Source organism: Jaculus jaculus, chromosome 6, assembly GCF_020740685.1.
Source record: "Jaculus jaculus isolate mJacJac1 chromosome 6, mJacJac1.mat.Y.cur, whole genome shotgun sequence".
In the NCBI taxonomy this organism is placed as follows: domain Eukaryota; kingdom Metazoa; phylum Chordata; class Mammalia; order Rodentia; family Dipodidae; genus Jaculus; species Jaculus jaculus.
In genome coordinates, this window is record NC_059107.1 from 95,156,008 (window position 1) to 95,180,644 (window position 24,637).

Here is a 24,637-nt window from a genome sequence, read left to right on the forward strand (position 1 = left end):
CCTGGTGAGGGGAGGGAAGACGGGAGGAACACAGAGACTGGGGATAGGGGAAAGTGTTTGGTTCTTGCGAAGGTAACTAAGAGATTGCATATATCCATGGCTTTGGGGGACCCAGAAAGAAGTCACCTATGCAAGGGACTCCAAGAACACCAGTTCCACGCCATCAGCTCCGAAGCGGGACCAGCTTCCCTGGCAAGGTCGTATCAGCACCACGGACAGCGGTGACGACCTCCCGCAGACTGCCCGACTGAGCTCTGCCCCTCACTCCTTGCAACCCGAATCCCCGCCCAGCTCCTCTCCCAATCCCTGCATCTCTGAGTGTTGGGCACTTGAGGTGGGGGTGGGGGAGGTGAGCTGGCCCTTTGAAGAAAATTGTGCCATTTAAGGCCAAGAACCATCAACACCTGGCAGCATCTGGGAACCAATTAAGGACATTTAGGGAGGAGCCACAGCACTAAACAAGCCAAGCCCATTAAGGCATCTAATTGTCCCTGATCAAGTGACCACAGTCAGGGACTCCGCACATATAAAAGGCCTACAAAACGCGAAGAAGAAGTAAACACCTGCATCACGTCCACTGCACCCTCCGCTTGGACGTCTCCAGCCTCACAGACTCCAGTTCCCTCCAAAGCACCATGACCTGTGGATCCTACTGTGGTGGCCAGGCCTTCAGCTGCGCCTCGGCCTGCGGGCCCCGGCCCGGCCGCTGCTGCATCTCCGCGGCCCCCTACCGAGGCATCTCCTGCTACCGCGGCCTCTCCGGGGGCTTCAGCAGCCACAGCGTCTGCGGGGCCTTCCGCTCGGGCTCCTGCGGACGCAGCTTCGGCTACCGCTCCGGGGGCGTCTGTGGACCCAGCCCCCCCTGCATCACCTCCGTGTCGGTCAACGAGAGCCTGCTCACGCCCCTCAACCTGGACATCGACCCCAACGCGCAGTGCGTGAAGCACGAGGAGAAGGAGCAGATCAAGTGTCTCAACAGCAAGTTCGCAGCCTTCATCGACAAGGTGGGTGCCCGGCCTCAGGCCCTGCCTGGTGCCCGGTGTGCGCGCACCCAGGGGAAGAGGAGGCAGAAAGACCTCTGGCACTAAGTGCTTTGCACGCACGGGCACACACACAAGCACGCACTCAAGACCCAGAGGACTCGCCTGAAGGTCCAGAGAGGCAGTTTATGGCAAAGAGAGTGGCCAGGCTGCCCTGGGCAGAGCTCACCTGCAGGGAGTCCTGGGACAGGGCAGCAGGAGTGGGCAGTCCCCTGCTGAGGGGAAAGGGTGCTGTCTGCCAAAGCGAGGATTAAGGACCCAGCTAGTAGTCCTAGATGGCCTGTGCACGATTTCCCTCACTCCATCACAGCAGCCTGGGATGTGAACGTGGATGATCTGTCTGGCTGGAGGACGGGCTCCTGCCTTCCTTGGCTTCAGAGGAGGATGCTGAGCCCAGCATATGACACCCGACTAGGGTCTCCTGCACCACAGGGAGAGGGCACTGACTCTGCCTGCACCTGTTTTGGTCCCCAAATGTGAGAACTAGAGTGGGGTCCATATGAGGGACTGGAGAGGAGGTGTCCTTGCCATGGCCAGCGCTGTCTCACCTCTGCCATCACCCCAGAGCTGGCCGTGACCTCGCCCTCCACCCCCATGGCAGGTGCGCTTCCTGGAGCAGCAGAACAAGCTGCTGGAGACCAAGTGGCAGTTCTACCAGAACCGCAAGTGCTGCGAGAGCAACCTGGAGCCGCTGTTCGAGGGCTACATCGAGACGCTGAGGCGGGAGGCCGAGTGCGTGGAGGCCGACAGCGGGAGGCTGGCCGCGGAGCTCAACCACGTGCAGGAGACCATGGAGGGCTACAAGAAGCGGTGAGGGTGGCCAAGTGTGGTCCTGGCACAAGAGCTGGCCTAGGCGCAGGCTCGGGGCACAGAGGCAAACACTGTAACTGTCGGGGGCGTGTGGTGCCCAGTGAGAGTGAGGGCACATGGATCCTGCCATCTGGGGCATTTCTGTGCAGCACTCCGCTGACGGAACCCAAGAGCTTCGGGACAAGGTCTGTCACCTCAGCCTTATCTCACGAAGCCAGGGACCAGCAGCTCTGCCTCCCTCACCACTGGGGGAGGGTGTTTCCAGTCTCCATCCTCATTCTGGTCCTCTGCTCTGAGGCACCTGAGTAGATTGTCCCAGGGCACTAAGATCAGAAACAGAGATCAGTGTGTCCCCCTGCCTCAGCTTCTCAGTTCCCTGGGTTCTGGCTCTGCTGGAACTGACATCTCCTGAGGAGAGGTTGCGCCCCAATGATTCTCATTCCCAGAAGAGCTCAGGGCAGAATCTTCAATTGCCTTTTGAGGTGACCTCAGAGAAGCCTTGACCAGGGGCCTGCGGATGCCCCCCATGAGCCCAGAAAGGACCTGTCAGAGCTGCAAGACCACTCTGATAGCTCCCCCCGATCCTCTTTGCTGTGGACCGTGAGGTTCTGGGGGTAGACCCATGACGCCCCCTCTCTTCTTATCAGGTATGAGGAGGAGGTTTCTCTGAGAGCCACAGCCGAGAATGAATTTGTGGCTCTGAAGAAGGCAAGTAGCAGGGGCATGGGAAGGGACTCACGGGGACCCCAGGGAGACAGAATTTGCTTGGGAACATCACAGGGCTCAACTTCCTAGTGGGGGCCATGGCTTTTTCAGTCCAGATGGGAAATTTACAGAGAGGCAGCCATCAAATTTTACCTCCTAGGATGTCCAAAGGACAGTAACCTTGACTACCCATGGAACCTTCAGAGAACACTGGCTGCCTTATCTTGTGTCAGAGGCTGTGGCTGGGGTCTCATTGGGCCACTGAGCTTCAGTCTGTCCATTGAGGGATGGACAATGTTTTCTGTTCCTCTTTCCACAAGTCTGGCCTCCCTTTCAAACCCCCACCCAGAGTGTAAGGGACGATGGACCAGACCCAGGAGTAGCCAGGTGGCCTCTCGGAACACTGCTACAGGACTGGGAAGGGTCAGGTGTCACAGCTGCGAGCCATGAGCACAGGCTTCCTCGGCAGGGGAGTCTAATAGAACGGGGTGGGGGTGTCTCATGAAGTGACCTAAAAGGCAGGGAGTATTTCAAGTCATCGGGCTCCTCATCACAGACTAGAGGGGAGAAATGGCTTGCCCACAAGGACACTGGGAACCTTCCCCTGGGCTCATGGCATGGGTGGGAAGAGAGAGGAGTTTGGGAGCAGGCTCAGCTGCACTCTTGGGGCTCACACATCCCTCCTTGCCAGGATGTGGATTGTGCCTACCTGCGCAAGGCAGACCTGGAGGCCAATGTGGAGTCGCTGACCCAGGAGATCGACTTCCTGCGGCGGCTGTATGAGGAGGTGAGCACAGGGCCAGGTGCAAGGCTGGCAGCTAGTATGGAGGCGGTGGTTCTCGGGTCGGGGACCATGTGAGGGGCCGGGACTGAACCAGGAGAGGTCTGAGATGTTGTGGATGTGGGTGTGACTGTAGCCTCAATAAGTGTGTAACCCCTTCTATGTCCCTCCCCCTCCTGCAGGAGATCCGAGTCCTCCATGCCCACATCTCAGACACCTCGGTCATCGTCAAGATGGACAACAGCCGGGACCTGAACATGGACTGCATCGTGGCTGAGATCAAGGCTCAGTATGATGAAATCGCCACCCGCAGCCGGGCTGAAGCCGAGTCCTGGTACCGCAGCAAGGTGAGTGGCCAGGATACCTTCCCCACAGACTTGGCAACAAAAGGGATGTGAGGGTATACTTAAAAAGGCTTTTTTTTTTTTTTTTTTTTTAACCGTAAGAATGGCAAGGAGTAGACTAATGCCTATGAGCATAGTGAGGTGGCACTGCCTGTTCCATACAGTCATGGATGGTGTAACGAGTGGGTGGGTGCTTCCTCCTGAGCCCTCAGGGCACCTCTCTTTCCCCCAGTGTGAGGAGATCAAGGCCACAGTGATCCGGCACGGCGAGACCCTGCGCCGCACCAGGGAGGAGATCAACGAGCTGAACCGCATGATCCAGAGGCTGACGGCCGAGATCGAGAATGCCAAGTGTCAGGTATGGGCCTGCTGCACCCAGGACCAGGGAGGCTGGGGACCTACCCACAGTCTTCATGCGCCCTGTTGGATCATTCCACTCAGTCACTGTCCATTTGCGTGAATGAAATCCATTGTCAAGTTCCTTTGGGTTGACCTATATGAATAAGGTAAAGGGTTTGGTTAGTATTTTTCACAGCCAAGTAATATTCAGAGACAGATGCTGGGACCACAGTTCATCTTGTTCTCTTCTGGCCCCCAGAACACCAAGCTGGAGGCCGCGGTGACGCAATCGGAGCAGCAGGGTGAGGCGGCCATCGCTGATGCCCGCTGCAAGCTGGCAGGACTGGAGGAGGCCCTGCAGAAGGCCAAGCAGGACATGGCCTGCCTGCTCAAGGAGTACCAGGAGGTGATGAACTCTAAGCTGGGCCTGGATATCGAGATCGCCACCTACAGGCGCCTGCTGGAGGGCGAGGAACAGAGGTGAGTCCTGTGCTGTTTTGTGTCCCAACCCTTCCTGGGTTTTCAGAGTGCTGGGCCACACACACTCTTGGCACCTGCCAATCTTCGCTCCATCACATCATCGTCTCACACGTGTGCAGGATGTCTGTGTAAGTCCTTTCATCTTGACCTAATCCTATCTCTGTTTCAAGAGCACATGGTCTTAGACCTGGGGTGGAAGCTTTTCCAAATCTGTCCTTAGAGCTGCCTGCAGGGAAGCACTGATCTTTGTTCCTGGGGAGTCTAGCTCAGTGTTGGGGTCTTGTCCTTGCATCCTTCCTCTTACCCCTCCTGGTCTGCCTGTGTTCTCAGGATCCCAGTTTCCCTAGCCTGACCCTGGGCAACCCCACCCCAGCTCTGAAAATTCAGCTTCTGATAGCAGATCACATCAATCTCTCCTTACCCATTATCATTGCACTGCACGTCCCAAAGTGCTCTTATTTTTATTTTTTTCTTTTTTGGTTTACCGAGGTAGGGTCTCACTATAGCCCAGGCTGTCCTAGAATTCTCTTTGTAGTCTCATGGTGGCCTTAAACTCACAGCGATATTCCTACCTCTGCCTCCTGAGTGCTGGGATTAAAGGCATGTGCCACCACGCCTGGCCCAAAGTGCCCTTCTATTGCTATAGTAGTGGACTGAGAGAGGAGAGGCCTGTCACTTGGGCAGGTGTGGGTTGCGGTCATTTGTTCATGGTTTTTTTTTTTTTTTTTTTTTTTTTACATACTTTGGAGGTGGGTCAGATGGAGAGACCCACTGGCCAATGAACCCGTGGCTGGTGGGTGGTTTAGAACCCCATTTCCTTAAGGGCCTCACGCCTAAACAAGAACTCGGTGTTCACCCTTGATGTCTGTTCCCTGGAGTGTTTCTTCTTGTGCATAGCCGGGCCCCAGGGTGGGATGCACAGGGAGTGTCCGGTGTATGGGAGCTAGAGAACACACGTTTGGTACCTCAGAGACACTGGGTGATGGGCCTGGGGAGCTTCATTAAGGAAGTTCTGGGGGAGGAGTTTTCACATCTGCATTTGGAAATTGGAGAGAGAGCACAAGTCAAGGAAGGGATTGCCCCTCAACCACGCAGGGGAGAGAAAGCACTTACTTAGGAGACCCAGTGCCAGCATTAAAGGTGTGCGCCACCACGCCCGGCTTCAGAAGTTATTGTCAGCCAGGCATTTTCTTAGGCAGTGGGAAAAGAATTAACAAAAACTGTCTTCCCTTGGGTTTACAGTGTGACGGTGGCCGGCAGGGTTTAGGCAGTCACATCTTGCTCAGCTGGAAGGCACTTACCAGTCAATGAAAACCTACACACACACACACACACACACACACACACACACACACACACACACACACAGAGAGAGAGAGAGAGAGAGAGAGAGAGAGAGGGGGCCACAAAGGTCTCCTACCATTCCTGGCCTTCAGCCTGCATGTGTGAAAGCAGATCTTCTGGGGGAGGAATCCTGGACCTCACTGGGGGAGGTTGTTCGAAGTCAGGGGGTAGGGGAAACCTGGGTGCACGGGTTGTTTCCAGAATTTACCAGGTGGCTTGGGCTTACCTGCTTCTCTGTTTATTGTTCCTTGCTCTTGGCAAAGGGCCCCCAGGAGGGCAGGGATGTCACCTTCCATCTTGGCCCCTCCTCCGTTGCTTTTGGTGTGCTTACATGTTCCCTTCCTTCCCCACAGGCTGTGCGAGGGCGTGGGCTCCGTGAATGTGTGTAAGTAGTCTGAGCGTCTCCTTGGCGGGGTGGCGCGTGTCTCTGGGGAGGGGACAGGGGCGCCAGGGCTGCACAGCCTCCTGGCCGTGGCCGTGTGCCTGACGCGACGCGGTGGGGACCCCTCTGTTCTCCTCCCTCCAGGCGTCAGCAGCTCCCGCGGTGGCGTCGCCTCTGGCGATCTCTGTGTCTCTGGCACTGCCCCTGCTGTCAACACCAGAGTGTGCAGCGCTCCCTGCAGCGGCAACGTGGTGGTGGGCACCCCAAACGCCTGCGGCCCCTGTTCCGGCGCCAGCGTGTGCAGCGGAGGCTGTAAGAAGTGCTAGGCGCACACCCCCCAGCTGCACGTCACCTCCACTGTCACCTCCTCCGCCGCCAAGGACCTCGCGCACGGGGACCACCGGGGACCGAGACCCCTCCTGCACGTTCTGCAGGGACAGCACCTCGGTCCCTTTCTGTAGCCTTTCCTAGCACTTCTTCCTTTTCTTCTCCCTCTTGTTTTTATTCTTTTGGGTCCTCGTTTCCAGAATCTTCCTGTCTCGGCTGTCTGAGTCTGCTGCTGCCTGGGCATGGGGACGGGGACCTACATGGTTGCTGGTTTCCCGTCACTCTGGGAGCTGTGTGACCAACAGCCCCTCCTCCCAGGGCTGTCCGCAGAAGCTTCTAAAAGCCAGTGACTCAGCAGGCGGGCACATTTCTCTTTATTTCACTCTGCGTTTCCAATAAACTAAATTGCAGCCAATCAAACCTGTGCCTGAGTCTCCAAAATGGTCCCTGTGACCCTGGGCCCCTGCCAGAGGTACCCTCCCTCCAACACCTTACCAGCCACCTGGGCATTTTCAGTAGGGGAACATGGCTGTAGTAGGCTCCTCCCATGTGGCCTGGAGCAACCCAGGTCTGGAAGACAACAAAAACAGAATAGGCGGGCTGGAGGGATGACGTTTGCCTTCAAAGCCAAAGGACCCATGTTCAGTTCCCCAGGACCCATGTTAGCCAGATGCACAAGGAGGCACATGTGTCTGGAGTTCGTTTGCAGTGGCTGGAGGCCCTGGCGCACCCATTCTCTCTCCCTCTCCCTCTTTCTCTGTGAAATAAATAAGTAAATAATAAAAAATAAACAGAATAGGCAGAGAGTCTTGTGAGGTGGGTAATCTGTAATCTGGGTGTTCTGTCTCAGCACGGTGGGCATGACAACTGTCCCCCAGACCACCCTAAGCGTTCTGTCGCGTCTAGCCTTTACCACCAGATGTCCGTAGCACTCCCCTGCCTTTTTATTGTGATAAGTCAAGGATAACTCTAGAATCTCTAGCTGAGGTGGAATATCTCCTAGGGCTTCTCCACCTCTTCCCTCAAAGGGCATTCCTGGAGGAAGTGCCCCAGGAGTGGCGAGCCAAGAATGGAAGGAAAGGAGTGAGAGTATCGGAGTGGGAGAGGAGCTAGTGGTTAGGAAAGCTGACAGCTACTTCGGAGGACCCGCCATCTGCCGCGTGGGTAACTGAGCAAGTTGCTTCCCCTCTCTGAGCTTCTCGTTCCTGGGCTAGAGAGTCGGGGGCTTGGGCGCTCCTAAAGTCCCTCCCAGCTCCAAAAGGGCCTAGTTCCTACAGAACAAATTTGAGCACGAGGGTATTCATTTGCCAGTTCCACTGTGGTGGGCAGGTCTCTTATCCTTGTCCCATTTCAGCATCTTCATCTGTAGAATGGGATGATTGGGCTCTGGTGGCTAAAGGAAGGTCAGACAACAATTGTACACAGTAAGTCACTCCAGACAGGAAAGCTTTCTTTTTAAATTTAATTTTAAAAAATGTATTTATGGGGGGCGGGGGGAGAATCGGCACGCTAGGGTCTCTAGCCACTGCAGATGAAATGTGCCACCTTGGGTGCATTTGTCATGTGTGCCCACGTCACCTTGTGCATCTGGCTTATGTAGGTTCTGGGAAGTCGAACCTGGGTCCTTAGGCTTAGCAGGCAAGAGACTTAACTGCTAAGCCATCTCTCCAGCCCTATTTTAATTTAATTTATTTATTTGAGAGAGAGAGAAAGAGGGAAGGAGGAAGGGAGGGAGAGAGAAAGAGGGGGTAGTGAATGGGCACCCCAGGGTCTCTCGCTGCTGCAAATGAACTCCAAATGTGTGTACCACCTTGTGCATGTGGCTTACATGGGTCCTGGGGACTTTGAGAGATAGAGCCTTGCTGGGAGAAGAGGCTCATTGGGGGCAATCCTCGAGTTTTTCAACTTTTTTAAAATTTATTTTTACTCACTGAGAGAGATAATGGGTGCACTAGGGCCTCTAGCCATTGCAAACAAACTCCAGATGCATGCTCCACCATGTGCATCTGGCTTACATGGGTCCTGGGGAATCGAACCTGGATCCTTAGGCTTCACAGGCAAGTGCCTTAACCACCAAGCCATTTCTCCAGCCTGCCTTGAGGGGCTTTTTTTTGTTGTTGTTGTTGTTGTTTAGTTTTTCAAAGTAGGGCTTCACCATAGCTCAGGCTGACCTGGAATTCACTATGTAGTCTCAGGCTGGCCTCGAACTCACGGCAATCCTCCTACCTTTGCCTCCCGAGTGCTGGGATTGATAGCCCAGCTCTACTCCCTACTAGTCCGTTGCATCCTGACTCTGGTGCACTGTCATCGACTCTGCTTCTTACTCCTGCCATCGTGCCTACCCCACCGTGAAAGTCCCCCTTGACGCTGAAGGGCAGAATAAACCCTTTCCTTCCTTAAGTTGCTTCTGGTCAGGAATTTTGTCCCAGCTTCAGGAAGACAACTGCATGGTGAGCGAAAACAAATCTTTTCTCTTTTTCATAGTTTTTTTTTTCAGTTTGTACCATAGTGTCAAGAAAGCATCCATGTGGTCCTGGGTTCCATCCCCAAAGAAAGAAACAGAGAAAGAATGAAAGAATACACAGTGCACCACACACACACACACACACACACACACACACACGAGCTGCAGACATTAGCAGCAGCTTCTCCCCTCATACCTTTGCTCCAGCATCTAGTGGTCATCCAGCCACTGTCACCCAGCCGTCACCAATTGTCTCCTCACGAAGTCTGGCACCAAAGCCAATGGCCTTGGCTTTAGGTCTCGCTCCAACAGCTCCACACTACCAGGTTCTGACTTCCCAAAGGTAGTTACAGCAATGCATCTCATGGGTTGGCAGGTGATCGTTTTGCTTCCTGTTATTGGCTTGGGCTCTGGGTGGCTGGAAGTTCCAAAATTCCTTCACTGAGATGGTGGGCATTTGGCACTGGCCATTGGTGAAGAGCTCAGCTGGCCGGGAACCTTTGTCCTCTTCCATGGCTGCCTGTCCTCGTATGTCCTGAGCACTGAAGGAACTTCTTGCTAGTTGCTGTTCTATTGGGGAATTCAGTGACAGGACCAACCCCGAGGTTGGGAGCTGGGCACTGTGTGCCATGAAGACTCACAGGAGCGCTGTTGCCGGGAGTCATTTCTGACGGCAACTGTCTTGGGAGGATTGACTGAGAGAGTACAGACAAAAGGTTGGACATGGGCTAGGGAGATGTGTCAATGGTTAAGGCATTTGCCTGCTAAACCTAATGATCTGAGTTAGATTCCCCAGTACCCACATAAATAAAGCCAGATACACAGGGTGGTCTATGAATCTTGAGTTCACTTGCAGTGGCTGCAGGCCCTGGCAACCCATTCTCTTTTTCTGTTTCCCCCCCACTGCTTGCAAATAAATCAATATAATATTTTTACAATAGAAGGTAGGGCATGATGTGGCATATGTACTGGGCGCTTGGCCTTATCCCTGTTACTGTTTCCAGAATGGCATAGCTCCTAGCTCCCCAGCAGAGTGGGCAGAGTGGCGTGGCAGGGACAGACCAAAAGAGCCAGGTGTTTACGTTCTTGTTCTGGCCCTGTCAGCAAGAGTAGGTGGAGTTGCTTCCAGAACCTGGGCTAGTTCACCCACGTGGTGAATGGTGGGGCGCCACCAGCCCACGAGTGCTCAGGGCCTTTAGCTGGTGTGCAGAGCAGAGTGGATGCCAAGGGACAGCTCACAGCGATACTGTCACTACCACCGCTGGCTCATCTCAGCTTGTCAGCACAGAGGGATCTGATGGCCAGGTGGCTTCCCGTCCCCAGCAGCAGACACCCAAAGACCTTGCAAGGGCTGAGAAAGACAGCAGGAACCAGGGATGCCTGTGGACAAAGAAGCTTTTATGTGGCGGTAGTGGGGCTGGGCTAGGGAGCAGGTTTAAGCTTCTAAGGGACCCTGGAGAGCAGTGCCTCAGTTTCTCCACATCCTCACTAAGCCAATGACTGCACAGAGCTTGCCATACTTTCTCCAGTTCCCCCTTTACAACAGTCACCACCCTCTCCCGCTCCCCCTGCCTGCAACATGTTTCTCTCCCTGGCTAACTCCTCACAGACGCTAACTTTCCTCAGAATGTAAACTTCCGGGACTGAGACAAGTGCTTTTATTTTATTTATTTATTTATTTTTTGTTTTTTTTGAGGTAGGGTCCCATTCTAGCTCAGGTTGATCTGGAATTCACTCTGTAGTCTCAGGCTGGCCTTGAACTCACAGTGATCCTCCTACCTGTGCCTCCTGAGTGCTGAGATTAAAGGCATGAGCCACCACGCCAGGCTTATTTTATTTTATTTATTTATTTATTTTTTTTATTTATTTGAGAGTGACAGACAGAGAGGAGGAGGAGGAGGAGGTAAGAGAGAGAGAGAGAGGGAGAGAGAGAGAGAGAAAGAGAGGGAGGGAGAGAATGGTGTGCCAGGGCTTCTAGCCACTGCAAACGAACTCCAGACACGTGAGCCCCCTTGTGCATCTGGCTAATGTGGGTCATGGAGAATCGAGCCTCGAACTGGGATCCTTAGGCTTCACAGGCAAGCGCTTAACCACTAAGCCATCTCTCCAGCCCTTATTTTATTTTTTGAGGTAGTGTCTCACTCTAGCCAAGTAACTTGGAATTCACTACATAGTCCCAGGGTGGCCTTGAACTCATGGCAATCCTCCTACCTCTGCCTCCTAAGTGCTGGGATTAAAGGTATGCACCACCACACCCGGCTTACAAGTGCTTTTAAAAATTTATTTTTATTTTTATTTTTGGACAGCCTTTCGCACTGTAGCTCAGGCTGGCCTGGAACTCATTATGCAGCCCAGGCTGACCTCAAACACACAAAAATACTCCTGCCTTGGCCTCCCAAGTGCTGGGATTATAAGTGCATGTCACTATGCTTGGCAAGGGCCAGTCATCTTTAATCCTTAAGTGGACCCAGGTTTACATCACAGCACCTGAAACACAACAGTAGCCTCATGATTCTCTGGGGATTCGGACACAGATTCCTGCTACTCTCAGTTTAAAATTCACATACTTTGGGTAATAACTTGCTTTTTCCAAGTTAACAATCCTCTAAGTGAGCTCCAGTTTTTTTATAGCCCCACGGCCCAGGGCTCTTTGCAGGGCCCCTTGCTCCTAATGCATAGGTTTTATAAAGCCTCCCTATTAAAACATTCCCTACTAGAGGGAGGATTATCAGATTTAGGAAGATGCTAATAAAAATATTAATTTTTTAAAATTCTTATTTATTTATTTGGGGAGGGGGTCAGAGAGAAGGAGAGGAAGAAAATGGGCACACCAGGGCCTCCAGCCACTGTAAACGAACTCCAGATGCATGCGCCCCCTTGTGCTTCTGGCTTAAGTGGGTCCTGGAGAGCCGAACTGGCATCCTTTGGCTTTGTAGGCAAATGCCTCAACCATTAAGCCATCTCTCTAGCCTCCCAAATATTAATTTAAAAAAATTTTTTGGTAACAACTTTCATGATGATAAAAAATACCCCATGGTAATACCCTCCCTCCTCCCACTTACCCCTTTGAAATTCCACTCTCCATCATACCCCCTCCCCATCTCAATCAGTTTCTCTTTTACTTTTGATGTCTTGATCTTTTCTTCCTCTTATGATGGTCTTATGCACGTAGTGTTAGGCACTGTGAGGTCATGGATATCCAGGCCATGTTGTGTCTGGAGGGAACATGTTGTAAGGAGTCCTGCCCTTCCTTTGGCTCTTACATTCTTTCCTCCACCTTTTCTGCATTAGACCCTGAGCCTTGGAAGGTGTGATACAGATATTGCAGTACTGAGCACTGCGGTCATTTCTTTCCATCACCATGATACCTTCTGAGTCATCCCAAGGTCACTGCCATCTGAAAAGAGAAGATTCTCAACCAAAAGTGAGAGTAGCATTAATATAAGGGTGTGAACATTAACAGAAGTGCTTACTGGGCAGTTTGATAAGCATAATATATACATTTGGCCAGACAACAGCAGACGTTACACCCCTAGGGCTCATGACTACCCCTGTTTTAGGTTTTCAGTATCAGGGATGTATTCCCTTCCCATGGAGCAGGCTGCAGTCCAATTAGAGGGCTGTTGGTTTCCTCCATAACAGACATGCCACTATTGCACCCAGTGGTTCATTTGGCCTGGCTGGCCAATTATAAGGCTTGTAGTGTCCACTGATGAGTATCTTCACTGGTGATTTCTCTTTCTCCCATTGAACTGCATGCAGAATGGCTTCTTCCAGCTTTCTGTCAGCTGGTCTACATGGAGAAGGTTATCAGCTCAGATCCAGCAGGATTTCTCAGTAGCCTTGCAGCCCAAGTGTATGGAGTCTTCAGCAATAGGTCTTACCATCTATTCCTGGTGGGAAACCAAGGGCCTTGGCAATGGCCTATGTTTTGGGGGCATCAGGGACCTCCCTGGCCAACAACTCACTGGAAGATATCCCAACTCTGGAACTGAAAATTTTCTAGCAAAAATCTATGGCTCCTGAGTGTTCCATTGTCCAAAAAAGTAGGATTACATATGTTTTATTTATATCTTCTTAGATTTTGATTAGCTGTCCCTCCACCTTTCCTTTACTCAGTCTCTTCCCCAGACCTCATTGTGGGCCTTTTCACCCCCATTAGTCTATTCTTCTACTTACATATATTCAATACCATCCTATTAAGTACCCCCTCTCTTCCTTTCTCTTCCCTTTCTATCTCTTTTCTAGCTTACTGGGCTCTGCTACTGAGTTTTTCCTTCTCATACAGAATCCCAGTCATCTGTAGCTAGGATCCACATATGAGAGAGAACATGTGACGCTTGGCTTTCTGGGCCTGGCTTACCTCACTTACTATAATCCTTTCCAGGTCCATCCATTTTCCTGCAAATTTCATAACTTCATTTTTCTTTACTGCTGAGTAGAACTCCATTGTATAAATGTGCCATATCTTCATTATCCACTCATCAGTTGAGGGACATCTAGGCTGGTTCCATTTCCCAGCTATTGTGAATTGAGCAGCAATAAACATGGTAGAGCATGTACTTCTAAGGAAATGAGATGAGTCCTTAGGATATATGCCTAGGAGTGCTATAGCTGGGTCATATGGTAGATCAATTTTTAGCTGTCTTAGGAACCTCCACACTGTTTTCCACAATGGCTGGACCAGATTGCATTCCCTCTAAGAGTGTAGAAGTGTTCCTCTTTATCCACATCCTCACCAGCATTTATGGTCATTTGTTTTCATGATGGTAGCCAATCTGATAGGAGTGAGATGGAATCTCAACGTAGTTTTAATCTACACTTTTTTAGATGCTTATACACCATTCATATTTCTTCTTTTGAGAACTCTCTATTTAGTTCCATAGCCCATTTTTTAATTGACTTGTTTGATTTCTTATTATTTAATTTTTTGAGTTCTTTGTATATCGAGATATTAATCCTCTATCAGAGGTATAGCTAGCAAAGATGTTTTTCCCATTCTGTAGGTTGCCTCTTTGCTTTATTCACAGTGTCCTTTGCTGCACAAAATCTTTGTAATTTCATGAGTCCCAGTGGTTGATCTGTGGTTTTACTTCCTGAGCAATTGGGGTTATATTCAGAAAGTCTTTGCCAAGACCAATATGTTAAAGGGTTTCCCCTACTTTTTCCTCTAGCAGTTTCAGAGTTTCAGGTCTGATGTTAAGGTCTTTAATCCATTTGGACTTAATTCTTGTGCATGGAGAGAAAGAAGAATCTATTTTCATCTTTCTACATATAAATATCCAGTTTCCAAAATATTAATTTTTAAAAGGACTTAGGCTGACAATGGAAGCCTGCAAGACTCAGAAACATGACAAGGTTCACAAGGCTCCTCCCCAAGCTTATATAATCAATAGCCCCATCTAGAGAGCGGTGTCTCTGGCAGAGCTGACTACAGACTGGGCAAGGAGTTCCAACTTTTGTGAACTGTTGTCGTCCATGCTGGAGTGAGCTATTTGATGATGTACTCTGAGTCACCTATATTCCTGTAAGTGACCTTCACCCCTGCTTTTGTAAGTCCTAACCCCAATAAACTTACTGGTCCACTAATGTAGACTTGGGTGGAATCATTTCTTTGGTCTGTCATCCATGCCCTGACTACAGTAAATAGATGTTTGATCATGTTTCTCCAGGAAAAGACACACTCAACAGGTGACTGTGGTGGCAAGGAGGGATGCCCAAGGGACTCAGTACTGGAATCTCTAAGAGATAATATTTACAGAGTCAGTCTTGCCTGGCTTCTTAAGCTAGAAGGATGGAAGGAAGGTATGTCATCTCCAGAAGAATGATAGCTCCCGGGCTCCCCTGGGTGGCACCACAATGGCCTCCTAAAGCTGCTAATCCTTAAACCCACCCGCCCCCCCCCCCCCAGTACATGACTGGGAAGAAGTGTTAAATTCCCAGAGCAGAGCTCAGAGTGGCCTCCCATGAAGGGAAGACCTGCAAAGTCTCCACAGAGCTTTTCCTACACTTAACAGGTGCTGGGGGAAGCCAAGGTGGGGGAGGGGTAGGTGGAAGGTGGGGAGTGGGGAGCTCTGAGAGACAGTAAGTGGTGGATCAGAGCCAGAAGTGGGGGGCTGGCATGCTCCATTTGAAAGTCTGGGTCACTCTGGGAGCAGAGGGACCCACAGAAGGTTGGACTCGTGCTCCTTGGAGGCCTGCTGCATGGAGGAGGCTTGTGGAGATCAGGCTGCGTCCTCTCTAAGTTGTGGGAAGCAGTGGCTTCAGGCTGTCCCTTGTCCTGGGTGACTGTATTTCAGAAAGCAGAAGTTGATCGTTTTAAGTGCAGATGCAGAGGCTGGATGACTACATCTCGCTTGTGTGGGTAGATACCACCACCTGTCTGCTGCGAACCATGTGGCTCCCACTGCTAAATAACTTATCCATGCAAGTTAAAAGGTACCACCTATGCCCTTACAGTAGACAAGGAGCAAATGGGCACATGTGAATATTAAAACTATACCAAATAATACAGGCCTGTGAGCTTATTGAGCAGACCAATGAAGCATGCAACTCTCTTGTGTGGATCATATAGAAACAAGGGAGCCTTAACATTGTAGTGGTGACAGCCCTATCTATCTGTCATGTATCTATCTGGTGTGTGCAGCAAAGAACTGAAAGATATACAACTCCTTATTGTTCCCAGGGCAGTTGCTTGGCACGGTTTCAATGCTTGACATGGTCTACGTGAATTGCTGTGTATCCTTCTAGACCTGGACCCGCACCTCTCCTGATTGAACTGTCAGTGGGTCAGGTTGGCTCTGTGCCTCCAGCTGGATTCCTTCCTGAATACCTTCTTATTTTTCAAAATTTTATTTATTTGTGTGTATGTGTGTGTGTGGCGTATGTATGTTTATATGCAGGTGCATGTGCTCCACAAGAGTATTAGGTGTTCCTCTGCCTTATTTTTCTGAGTCAGGGTCTCTCATGGAGCCTAGAGCTTGTGCCACTTTTCAGTTAAACTGGCTGACCAGTGAGTCCCAGAGATCCTCCTGTCTCTGTCCTGCTTGGTTTGCAAGTGCACATAGCCATGCCTGGCCTTTTTCATGGGTGCTGGGAATTGAACTCAGGTCCTCCTGCTTCCTTGGTAAACCTCCTCCCCACTGAGCCATCTCCTGAGCCTTAGTATCTATTTTAACCACTTGCATCAGTATCAGCTCTCTGCCTCTGTTTCCAGGAAGACCTCTTTGAATTCTGCGGTCTTTTAAACCTTTGTCTGTTTTTTTTTTTTTTGCATGTGTATGTTTGTGGGATGTGTATGCATGTGTGTGTTCATATCTGTGTGGGCATGTGTGCGTGCAGGTGCACATGAATGTGTGCTTATGTGCCTATAGAAGCCAGAGCTCAATGTTGGTGTCTGCTTCAGTCACTTTCCACCTTATTTGTTTTTATTTATATTTATTTATTTGAAAGAGAAAGAGGCAGAGAGAGATGGGTGGGGGGTGGAATGGGTGAGCCAGGGCCTACAGACACTGCAAATGAACTCCAGACACATGTGCCCTTTTGTGCATCTGGCTTACATGGGTCCTGGGGAATCGAATCTGGGTCCTTTGGCTTTGCAGGCAAGCACCTTAACAGCTAAGCCATCTCTCCAGCCCCATCTTATACTTATTTATTTATTTATTAGAGAGACAGGGAAGGAATGGGCATACCAGGGCTTCTAGCTACTGCAAATTAACTCCAGACACATGTTCCTCCTTGTGGATCTGGTTCACGTGGGTACTAGGTAATTGAACCTGGGTCCTTAGGCTTTGAAGGCAAGCACCTTAACATCTAAGCCATCTCTACAGATCCCCAGCTTATTTTGAGACAGGGTCTTACCCTGAACCCGGAGTTCACTGCCTACTACACTAGTTATCCAGCAAGCCCCAGAGCACTGGGATTATGTGTACGTACTGATGTGCCTGGCTCTTGTGTGAGTGTTGAGGATCCAGATTCAGGCAGGCACTTCACCCGCTAAACCATCTCCTCGGCCCCCACTTTTCTTAACCACTCTGGAATCTACACATATATTACTGTGTGATGTGTGATCCCAGAGTTAGTAATTAAGATAGCAATAAGAGAACCTGTAGTCGTGTGGGCCAATGCAAGCAAGCCTCTAATCCCAGCACTTGGGAGGTAAGGTTAGGAGGATCAAGGGCTCAAGACCCACTTGGGCTACGTAGTAAGGCCAAGTTCAACCTGAGCCACAGGAGACCCTGTCTCTCTTACACACACACACACACACACACACACACACACGCGCGCGCACACACACACACACACGCGCGCGCACACACACACATGTGATTTCCAGTGATCACACTGTCAAGAGATATCAGGATTAGTTGGTAAATCACAGCAAATGAAATTGATGTGGCTTATAGATTTATTATTATTCAATAAATTCTGACACTGTAAAGAGATGCAGCATGTGACAGCCGGAAGCGAATAGGGAGGATGTGACAGACAGACAAGGAAAGTACTGGGGGCTGAGTTTGGAGGGACGCCTTGCGGGATCCAGGCTCTGGCCTGGGCAGCATGTAGCTTTACAGGTACCGCTCTTGGCAGAGAAGATAGCAAAAGGCTGTGGTGAGAGGTGGGAAGGGGTCAGGGAAGGCAGGGTTCAAGGGCCAGGGCTTTGGGGAGAGGGGTCTCATGGCATGGGCATGCAGCTGAGCAGTGAGGGCAGTGAACGACCACGGCTCAACCAGCTGGAGGGTCCTGGACCATGAAGGACCTTGACCTCAGCAGGCACCGTGTGGAGATGGTTGCGATGGCTCAGGGAAAGGGCGCCGGAATGGCAGGGGGCCCTTCATGCTGGAGATGAGGTTGCAGCCTAAGGGAGGTAAGCCCATCAGCAGGGCTTACTGGAATCGTAGAGGGCCTAGCCTGGGCAGGAGAGAAAGGCCAGGGACTTGAGACTTCGGAGGGCCAAGAAACAAGAGGAGAGTAGGCCACATGGAGTTTGGTGTGGAGCCTTAGGATGCCTATAGACTATAGAAGTTCCTCCAGGAACATGTGAGGAAATGGCAGAGGCCAGGAGCAGTGTCAAGGTGGGGGAAGGGCTTCCTACAGACTGTTTGGAGGAACAAAACAAAGCCCATATTAGCAGAATGCCTGAGCAGGTCACCTGGGAAGAACAGGAGGTGTGTGTGGTGGTGGTTGAGTGGGAAAGGGGGGGACACAGAAGGGACAAATGTTAGGTGGGCAATTTGGGGAGCTGCCAAGCTTGATGAGTAGAGGGTAGGCAGGTTATGTGGGCAGTTTTGTTGAGGGACAGGCCCAGGCTATATTGAAAAGCTATGCCCCAAGAAAGCACAACATCTCACGCAGCTCAGACAGCAAGCCTGTTTTATTGCACAGTGGGACCCAGAGGCCAGAGAGGCTCTTCCAGGATGGGAAGCCCTTCTCCAACAGGGCTGAAGCAGAGGTGTAGGGGGGGGCAATCTTCAGGAGTCCCTCCCCAGCATTGGGCCTGAGCAGAGGAGAGGCTGCTGGGAACAGCCACAGTGTATTCTCAGAACACAAGGGGAGCAGCCGTCAGGCAGCTATGCTCAGCCTGGCAGGGTGGGCTGTCCTCTGGCTCTCTCTTGGTCACTAACACCTCCCCTGGTAGCAGGAACCACTTCCACAAGGGGCGCACAGGCCGGTGCTCACAGCCACATTGCCACTGCACGGGGCGCTGCAGACGCTGCCCGTCACTGGTCGTGAACCTGACACACACAGGTCTCCACCCACAACTCCGCCACGGGAACTGCTGACACCTGTGGACCCCAAAGAATGAGTTAAGAAGAGCGGAGCTGAGCAAGCCCTCCCAATTCCCTAAGAATCACCTTCCTCAGTCCTGAACTCTGGGGACTAAAAGTCCAAGTATCTTTGATAGAAGGTTCTAGATCCATCTATACCCAAAGACGTTGCATTTTTGGCTGCTTGACCTCAGGTACTTCTTGCTGTGATACCAGCACCCCCATTACATACAGTGCTCATTGAAATCTCTCATTCCACAATCTGCCCACTGTCCCAGGCAGCAGATCTGGCCATGCAGGGCCAGAAATACTTACAGACATTCACAGCCCCGACGCCTTCACACAACCTGAGGAGGGACAAGAGGGAGGAGGTTAGTGACAGGAAGTCCGCTGCTAACACAGCTCCCCCAAACCTTGGTGCATATGCCAAGGAACTGGGAGAGGAAGTCAGAGAACAGCCAGCCTCGCAAAGTGACCCATGAAAGGTTCATCCTCAGAGCCCTGCTCTTGCTCAGCCAAGGACAAGCTGGAGCTTAGGACTCTGGGCTGGGCCTCACCTGTGCTCCTCGCCCTCCAGCAGGCGCCTGTAGGTGGCGATCTCGATGTCCAGGCCCAGCTTGGAGTTCATCACCTCCTGGTACTCCTTGAGCAGGCAGGCCATGTCCTGCTTGGCCTTCTGCAGGGCGGCCTCCAGCTCGGCCAGCTTGCAGCGGGCGTCAGTGAGGGCTGCCTCGCCCTGCTGCTCCGACTGGGTCACCGCCGCCTCCAGCTTGGTGTTCTGGGGGCCAGAAGATGCAAAGTAGGGTGTGGTCCCTGAGACTCCTTGTCTATTACCTGGAGGTGTTCAGTGTCACCCACCAGTTAGAGGCATTCCAGAAGAGACTGTTGCCTTGTTAACACGAGCCGACCTGCGTGGCCCCAGCCAGGGACTCTCGTACAAACGTGTGGGCGTGTGACTGGAGGGATCCAAGCGGGGTGCACACAGGCTCTGTGGCCCTGGGTAGGTCCCCAGCCTCCCTGGTCCTGGGTGCAGCAGGCCCATACCTGGCACTTGGCGTTCTCGATCTCGGCCGTCAGCCTCTGGATCATGCGGTTCAGCTCGTTGATCTCCTCCCTGGTGCGGCGCAGGGTCTCCCCGTGCCGGATCACAGTGGCCTTGATCTCCTCGCACTGGGGCGGGGAGGGGGGGGAAGCAGAGATAGTTGGGAGGCTCAGGATGGAGACAGACACACCTGTGCAGGTTGCATAGTGCTCAGCTTACACACCACACCTGGCAGCTGTACCCTACTGATAGTTCTTTTCTTATCACTCCATAGGGAACAGAAGCCACTAGAAATAAAAGAGGCCTTTTCTCACAGGCACCTCACAGCCTTGCCACTGCCCTGTCTAGACGGCAGGCAGGTGCGCTGGCCACTCACCTTGCTGCGGTACCAGGACTCGGCCTCAGCCCGGCTGCGGGTGGCGATTTCATCGTACTGAGCCTTGATCTCAGCCACGATGCAGTCCATGTTCAGGTCCCGGCTGTTGTCCATCTTGACGATGACCGAGGTGTCGGAGATGTGGGCATGGAGGACTCGGATCTCCTGCAGGAGGGGGAGGGCAGAAGTCCACGGTATTTGGGATCTTCCTCACCCACCAATACCTGGAATCTCTGTGGCTTTCCTGCCCTGTCATGTCTATAGCGGAAACTTGCTAGTGAAATGACAGCTTTCTGCACAAATATGTCTCTTACAGGCAACCACACCGCTTCTCTAATTCTTGCGTTGGGAATTACTCAGGCCCAAGTGAACCTGGGCTGCTTCCTTCCAGCCAGCATGTTCCAGATTTTTTCTTGGGGACAGACCCTGCACTGGGACCTGTTGACATTCTTCTATGCCAGTAGCATCTAGGATGGATACTGGCAGCCCAGAAAGCAGGGGAGGCTGTGGGGTGCTTTCTGGGAGCTCCTGTGATACAGTCAGGCCCCACACTCTTGTACCTTGCTATATCAGTCTGTCTGGCTTGCTGGTCTTCTCCCCTCTCCTCCCATGAACTCTAGTCACATGCCTCGGTTCATGTGTCAGGTCCGGTTATTGTCGGTAGGGGTCTGGGTGGGGCTGGGGGCCCCTCGGAGCCATGCGTGTGCCTGCTCAGGCTGCAAACACCTACCTCCTCGTACAGCCGCCTCAGGAAGTCGGTCTCCTGGGTCAGCGCCTCCGCGTTAGCCTCCAGGTCGGACTTGCGCAGGTAGGCGCAGTCCACGTCCTATGGGGGTTAGCAGGGAGTCACACGGATGGTCGTCCCCTGTGCTCAGGGCTCTTGGCTGCCACGTGGCAGGACAGAGAGGACAGGATGGCACGGGACTCGGGTAGGGTGGCTTCAGATGCTCACCTTCTTTAGAGCCACAAATTCGTTCTCCGCTGTGGCCCGGAGGGCGACTTCCTCTTCGTACCTGAGCAGGAGGGGAACGGGGCTTTGTGGGAGTCGCTCTCGACCGCGCCATCAAGCGTGCCCACTGACCAGCCTGGTGGCCAGGCCTACCTGGCGGGCAGCTTGCAAAGACTAGGGGAACACCTGGGAGAGGTCAGGCCGTAGGCCTGGGCCTGTGGGTGCGCTGGAAACTGAAGAGGTTCTTTGTGGTGGAGGTAGGACTGGGGGATGGGAGGGCCGTGTGTGTGTGTGTGTGTGTGTGTGTGTGTGTGTGTGTGTGTGTGTACATGAGTGTGTGTGGTTAGGGAGTGGGTGGCTGCTGGTCTCTCTTCCCTTTGCTTCTGAGCCTCCTTCTCTGTTGTCCCCTCCCAGACTGAGCCAAAGGATGCCAAACCTGCCACCGGGTCCCTTTCTATGGAAGGCTTGTTCAGGGACGAGGAGTGTGGTGGCCAGAAGCCATGGCAGAGCATGTGACCGAAGGGGGCCTGCCCTTCTCAGAGGCAGATGCCTTCCGGGGCCCAGTGCCTATCCTTCGAGTGCGCCTCATAGGTAATTCACCATGCCATGTCTGCTTCCCAGCAGATGGTATCTCATTAGGGACCACTAGCTCCCTGTCCTTGTTTGGCTGACACTCGGTGGGCTTAGTGGATGGGGAGAAACCCTAAAAGCAGAGTCCAGGTACTTAAAGAGTGGGTTGGGGAGGGGGGGAAGGGGACCAGAAAATGTAGATTATTTCACAGTCTGGTTGGTGAGGGAGAAAGGGAGAGAGCCCTGTGCTGCGGAGGGGAGGCAAGTGACCTCTAATCCACACACGACTGGCCCAGGGATCCCCATGCCCGGAGGGTAAAGGCGGACAGTGCTTTGCAGACTTGGCAGTTGGTCCCCTGCATCCAGAGAGCTCCCATCAAGCCTGCCCCAGCTGGCCCTCACCGCTTCTTGTAGCCCTCCATGGTCTCCTGCACGTGGTTGAGCTCCGCGGCCAGCCTCCCGCTGTCGGCCTCCACGCACTCGGCCTCCCGCCTCAGCGTCTCGATGTAGCCCTCGAACAGCGGCTCCAGGTTGCTCTCGCAGCACTTGCGGTTCTGGTAGAACTGCCACTTGGTCTCCAGCAGCTTGTTCTGCTGCTCCAGGAAGCGCACCTGCCACCCAGAGAAATGACGTGAGAATCTCACGTCGTAGGATCAGAGGACAAGGGGGTTGCCCCAGCCCCTGAAAGCCCAGAGTCCTCCCTGGATGGCATGCCACCTCTCCATAACCATACTTGAGCTGAATCGGCTCAGCCCCTGGAAGTCATTCCTGACAGCTGTCTTCAGTCACTTCTGAGGCCATTCACAGGGTATGTGGGAAGTGCTAAAGTCATGTGGAACCCAGACTCTATTGACACTTCTTAGCTGTGTGACCTTGGACAAGACACTTAGGTCTCTGCAGTTTGGGCAGGTTAAAGCGCCACCTCACTATGGTAGGTGAGCCGGGCCGCTCTGAGCAGACAACGCAGGGAGGCAGGTGAGACTGTGAGCATCAAAGGGCAGCATGGATGTGCTTAGAAAGGCAAACTGTCACTGTCGGAAAGTAAAGGATGTGCCGATTACTGGAACCCTACAACAACAGTGCAATTACAGTAACAGCCACCTGGGCATGTCCTGTGTCCCGTCTTCCACTACAGAGCTGGATTAGAGGCTGGGGGGCATGGCTGACTAGGGAGGGAGACCTCTGGTGTGCAAAGTCCTCACCCCACTCCAATAAGTATAGACTACTGGACCCCAAGCAACACCTTACATTCATCTCCCCATCACCATGCCATAGGTAAGCCTATGACACATTTGATGTCTTTGTCTCACAACCTTGCCATACCTCTGGTTAGTACTTAAAAAAATTTTTTTTTTAATTTATTTGACAGAGAAAGAGAGAGAGAGAATGGGTGCTCCAGGGCCTCCAGCCACCTCAAATGTGTGCCCCTTGTGCATCTGGCTGACGTGGGTCCTGGGGACTCGAACCTGAGTCCTTTGGCTTTGCAGGCAAATGCCTTAACTGCTAAGCCATCCCTCCATCCTTGGTTAGTTCTTTCTAATGCTAGCTTTGGCTTATTAGGAGTTGTAGATTTTTTTTTTTTTTTTTTTTTTTTTGTGCTTGCAGATGGGCAGCTCCCTAGCAGAGCACTCTTTAGTGTGTCCTGAGGTTGGCCCAACTGCCTTCCCCCGGTAACCTTTCCTCCCATCATTCAAACTTATACTACACGTGGCTGCCCAGATTCCATTGAAGGTGGCTGCAGACTGGAGCTTACGCTGGCTCTGCAGAAGGTGTTCACAGAGCCGGGACTGTGCACTGCCCACCTTCCCATGAGGCCCGCTGAGAATGGGGACAGTGGCTGTTGCCCAGGCCTGGATGCTGAAAACCCAGTACAGTAGCTTGGATGTATCACTGACCCCCTCCCACCCCACATGATGCCCAGTGGCCAGGTCATCACATGGTGGAAATGGCTGTCTTTGTGGTCACTCTCTGCCCTTGACGTTTGGAAGAGCCCACCTCATGGTGTGAGCTGTTACTTAGCTGCAAATGTACTGCAGACCCAGCACCCCGCACCCCTGAGCTCCTGCCGTGAGGATGCCCCTCGGCTCTGTAGGTGCTGTTTGTCTCCCCGCATCAGACTACAGCTCCTGACTCTATTCCTCTCTTTCTGTCTGTGTGCTAGACAGATGGCCACTGCCCTTTGGCCTGGTGACTCTGACTCCCCCTGGGCGCGCGCACACCGGGCACCAGGCAGGGCCTGAGGCAGGGCACCCACCTTGTCGATGAAGGCTGCGAACTTGCTGTTGAGACACTTGATCTGCTCCTTCTCCTCGTGCTTCACGCACTGCGCGTTGGGGTCGATGTCCAGGTTGAGGGGCGTGAGCAGGCTCTCGTTGACGGACACGGAGGTGATGCAGGGCGGGCTGGGTCCGCAGACGCCCCCGGAGCGGTAGCCGAAGCTGCGTCCGCAGGAGCCCGAGCGGAAGGCCCCGCAGACGCTGCGGCTGCCGAAGCCCCCGGAGAGGCCGCGGTAGCAGGAGACGCCGCGGTAGGGGGCGGCGGAGATGCAGCAGCGGCCGGGCCGGGGCCCGCAGGCCGAGGCGCAGCTGAAGCTTCCAGGGCGGAAGCCACAGCCCACGGAGTTGAAGCCACAGGTCATGGTGGAGGGAAGGACGTGTGCGAAGAGAAGTTGGCAGAAGATGGAGCCAAGGCCCTGTGCTCCCTGGGTTGTGGCAGGCTCTTTTATGTGCCTGAAGCAGCTGGCATTAAAAGGGGCCACAAAGAGACAATAGCTGCGTTTTATTGGCTTGGCATCACCCGTCCTCTTAAGCTCCAACCCGCTTCCCTCTCAGTGTGGCTGTGTCAACAATCCTTGGCCACAGGCCTGTTTCATCTTCAAAGCTCTTTACAAGCTTCCTCCCAGCCTCTGCCCCTCCCT

At 52.8% G+C, this 24,637-nt stretch overlaps 2 protein-coding genes across 2 annotated transcripts; one reads left to right on the forward strand and one right to left on the reverse strand.

The window, feature by feature from the left end:
* The first annotated feature begins 635 nt into the window (after positions 1 to 635).
* Positions 636 to 6,551, forward strand: LOC101593735 (keratin, type II cuticular Hb6). The gene is made up of 9 exons (XM_004649860.2): positions 636 to 1,004; positions 1,642 to 1,850; positions 2,498 to 2,558; positions 3,247 to 3,342; positions 3,519 to 3,683; positions 3,913 to 4,038; positions 4,279 to 4,499; positions 6,197 to 6,228; positions 6,370 to 6,551. The coding sequence occupies exons 1-9, from the start codon at positions 636 to 638 to the stop codon at positions 6,549 to 6,551; spliced, it is 1,461 nt and encodes a 486-aa protein (XP_004649917.2).
* An 11,970-nt stretch (positions 6,552 to 18,521) lies between these two features.
* Positions 18,522 to 24,429, reverse strand: LOC101593440 (keratin, type II cuticular Hb1). The gene is made up of 9 exons (XM_004649859.2): positions 23,975 to 24,429; positions 22,123 to 22,331; positions 21,154 to 21,214; positions 20,932 to 21,027; positions 20,202 to 20,366; positions 19,828 to 19,953; positions 19,341 to 19,561; positions 19,099 to 19,130; positions 18,522 to 18,801 (listed from the first exon to the last, which is right to left on the reverse strand). Exons 1-9 carry the CDS (start codon positions 24,356 to 24,358, stop codon positions 18,635 to 18,637), a joined length of 1,461 nt encoding a protein of 486 aa, XP_004649916.2. The 5' UTR covers positions 24,359 to 24,429; the 3' UTR covers positions 18,522 to 18,634.
* Between the last annotated feature and the right edge of the window lie 208 nt (positions 24,430 to 24,637).

Coding starts and splice junctions, on each gene's coding strand:
- LOC101593735 (XM_004649860.2), top strand. CDS start 636: ATGACCTGTGGATCCTACTGTGGTGGCCAGGCCTTCAGCTGCGCCTCG. Junction 1,005..1,641: donor TCGCAGCCTTCATCGACAAG/GTGGGTGCCCGG, acceptor CCCCCATGGCAG/GTGCGCTTCCTGGAGCAGCA. Junction 2,559..3,246: donor AATTTGTGGCTCTGAAGAAG/GCAAGTAGCAGG, acceptor CCTCCTTGCCAG/GATGTGGATTGTGCCTACCT.
- LOC101593440 (XM_004649859.2), bottom strand. CDS start 24,358: ATGACCTGTGGCTTCAACTCCGTGGGCTGTGGCTTCCGCCCTGGAAGC. Junction 21,215..22,122: donor ATGGAGGGCTACAAGAAGCG/GTGAGGGCCAGC, acceptor CCTCCTGCTCAG/GTACGAAGAGGAAGTCGCCC. Junction 19,562..19,827: donor TCGAGAACGCCAAGTGCCAG/GTATGGGCCTGC, acceptor TCTGGCCCCCAG/AACACCAAGCTGGAGGCGGC.